At 26.6% G+C, this 519-nt stretch overlaps 1 protein-coding gene across 1 annotated transcript in view; it reads right to left on the bottom strand.

The window, feature by feature from the left end:
* The window catches only part of LOC101509487 (peroxidase N-like), a 6930-nt gene extending 6658 nt beyond the window's left edge, over positions 1 to 272 (bottom strand). Inside the window, exon 1 of the mRNA XM_004513384.4 lies at positions 3 to 272. Coding sequence (XP_004513441.1) covers positions 3 to 227 — 225 coding nt within the window. The 5' untranslated portion in view covers positions 228 to 272. The remainder of the gene's footprint in view (positions 1 to 2) is intronic.
* Positions 273 to 519: the final 247 nt, after the last annotated feature.

Below are 519 nucleotides of genomic sequence, written 5' to 3'. Positions count from 1 at the left end.
ACATTTACAAAGCAATCATGAAAGTGAAGGCGAAGCAAAGAAGCAGCTATTCGAATCTCATCTTTCATTGCATTCAAAACCTCATTCCTAACTATATTCCAAAGATCAGGGCATGTTGTGCTGTAAAAATCTGGGGTCAATTGGGGCCTCATAGGTATAGCTACACTCAAAATGAAGAAACTCGTAAGCCAAAGACATGCAATAGTTGTGCATGATTTATTCATCATTTTCACTTTGTTGTTGTTAACTCAGGATGTATTTGCCAAACACACCTAACACTATAGCTGTATTTATAGCCAAGAGGCAACAAATAAAACATAAACCAACTAATTTTTGTAAAATAAATTGTTGGAACTTAATGTTTTATTTAAATATATATATATATATATATATATATATATATATATATATTATTTTATATCAAATATTTGTTTCAGACATTTATATTTTTTAATTTATTTTATCTGTATCTTTTATAAATAATAAATGTTAATAATTTTGATCATATTAAATTTTAGA

Source organism: Cicer arietinum, chromosome 1, assembly GCF_000331145.2.
Source record: "Cicer arietinum cultivar CDC Frontier isolate Library 1 chromosome 1, Cicar.CDCFrontier_v2.0, whole genome shotgun sequence".
Taxonomy (NCBI): domain Eukaryota; kingdom Viridiplantae; phylum Streptophyta; class Magnoliopsida; order Fabales; family Fabaceae; genus Cicer; species Cicer arietinum.
This window is presented reverse-complemented; position numbering and strand designations above follow the sequence as displayed.